The 1,298-nt window shown below is 55.9% G+C and overlaps 1 protein-coding gene across 1 annotated transcript; it reads left to right on the top strand.

Moving 5' to 3' along the window:
- Positions 1-213: 213 nt before the first annotated feature.
- On the top strand, positions 214-769 carry LOC120930876 (protein HEXIM1-like). The gene has a single exon (XM_040342023.1). The coding sequence runs from the start codon at positions 248-250 to the stop codon at positions 767-769; it is 522 nt and encodes a 173-aa protein (XP_040197957.1). The 5' UTR covers positions 214-247.
- The last annotated feature ends 529 nt before the right edge of the window (positions 770-1,298 follow it).

Consider the following 1,298-nt stretch of genomic DNA (forward strand, 5'->3'; position numbering starts at 1 on the left):
GGACAACGAACAACGTTGCTTCCGGTGCGAACAGCTGGGTCACTTCAAGCAGAATTGCCCCATGGACGATAACACCAGGTCAAATTGGTCTCGACCTGGGTACTGCCCATCAGCAGCAGCCCATTGTGTAGACTCGGCTTGGGATCCCCAGGAGCTGGGTCAGGAAGAACCATTGGGCACCCTTTACGAAGCCCTCATGGTACAATCTGTTATTACGGACAACAGGAAACACCATTGTCAGCTGGGCATGGGTAATGGAAAAACCGCCCGGGGATTAAGAGACAGCCGGGTGGGCGACAGCCATGAGCCGGAGGGGCCCTGGAGGGAGCTGGGCAGAAAGAGGCACCGCCGGCTACCCTCCAAGAAGAAGAGGTCCTGGAAGCCGTATAACAAGCTGACCTGGGAGGAGAAGAAGCGACTGGAGGAGAGGGAGTCGCAGCGGGCGTCCAAGATGCAGGCCGAGATGTTCGCCAAGGGCCAACCGGTGGCCCCTTACAACACCACCAAGTTCCTGCAGAAGGACTTTTCCGAGACCTACGAGAAGTACCACGTGGAAAGCCTGCAGGACATGAGCAAGCAGGAGCTGATCCGTGAGTACATGGAGCTGGAGAAGTGCATGAGCCGCATGGAGGAGGAGAACAACCACCTGAGGTCACAGCAGGCCGACCCCCCCAAGCTCCATGAACTGGAGATGGAGCTGGAGAAGCTCAAAGAGGAGAACCGGCGGCTGCGGAGGGAGCAGGTGGTGGCTGACCCTCTGGGCCACTGATCCAACCCCCCCCCCCTGACTCTGAGCACCAGTGCTACAGCATTTCAACAAATATCAATTTTTCTTTTTATGAATCTCCTGTGATTGTCACTTCAGAGCCATAACCTGCCCCCTCCTATAGCGGGACACCTAGACGGCGGCGCACAGACCCATCCGCCGTCTTCACACTGACTTCTGGTGACTCTGCAGATCGCACAAAGACTTGGGGACTGACCGGCGTGTGATCTGACGACCCGGTGGCATACCTGAGTCGGAAGCTGTTGCCAAGGGAGGTCAGTTACACCACCATTGAAAAAGAGTGTTTGACCTTGGTATGGGCACTCAAAAAACTCATACCTTACCTTTATGGCCGGGCTTTCACTCTCATCACCGATCACAACCCCTTGGTGTGGCTTAACCGGGTTTCAGGGGACAACGCCCGGTTGCTACGCTGGAGCTTGGCCTTACAGCCCTATGACTTTACGATTCATTATCGCCCAGGCAAGCAAAACGGGAATGCCGATGGATTGTCACGCCAAACGGAGTTAAC

The sequence above is a fragment of the Rana temporaria genome, chromosome 3, assembly GCF_905171775.1.
Source record: "Rana temporaria chromosome 3, aRanTem1.1, whole genome shotgun sequence".
Classification (NCBI taxonomy): Eukaryota; Metazoa; Chordata; class Amphibia; order Anura; family Ranidae; genus Rana; species Rana temporaria.

Bases quoted from the DNA above. Each gene is read 5' to 3' on its own strand.
- LOC120930876 (XM_040342023.1), top strand. From the start codon at position 248: ATGGGTAATGGAAAAACCGCCCGGGGATTAAGAGACAGCCGGGTGGGC.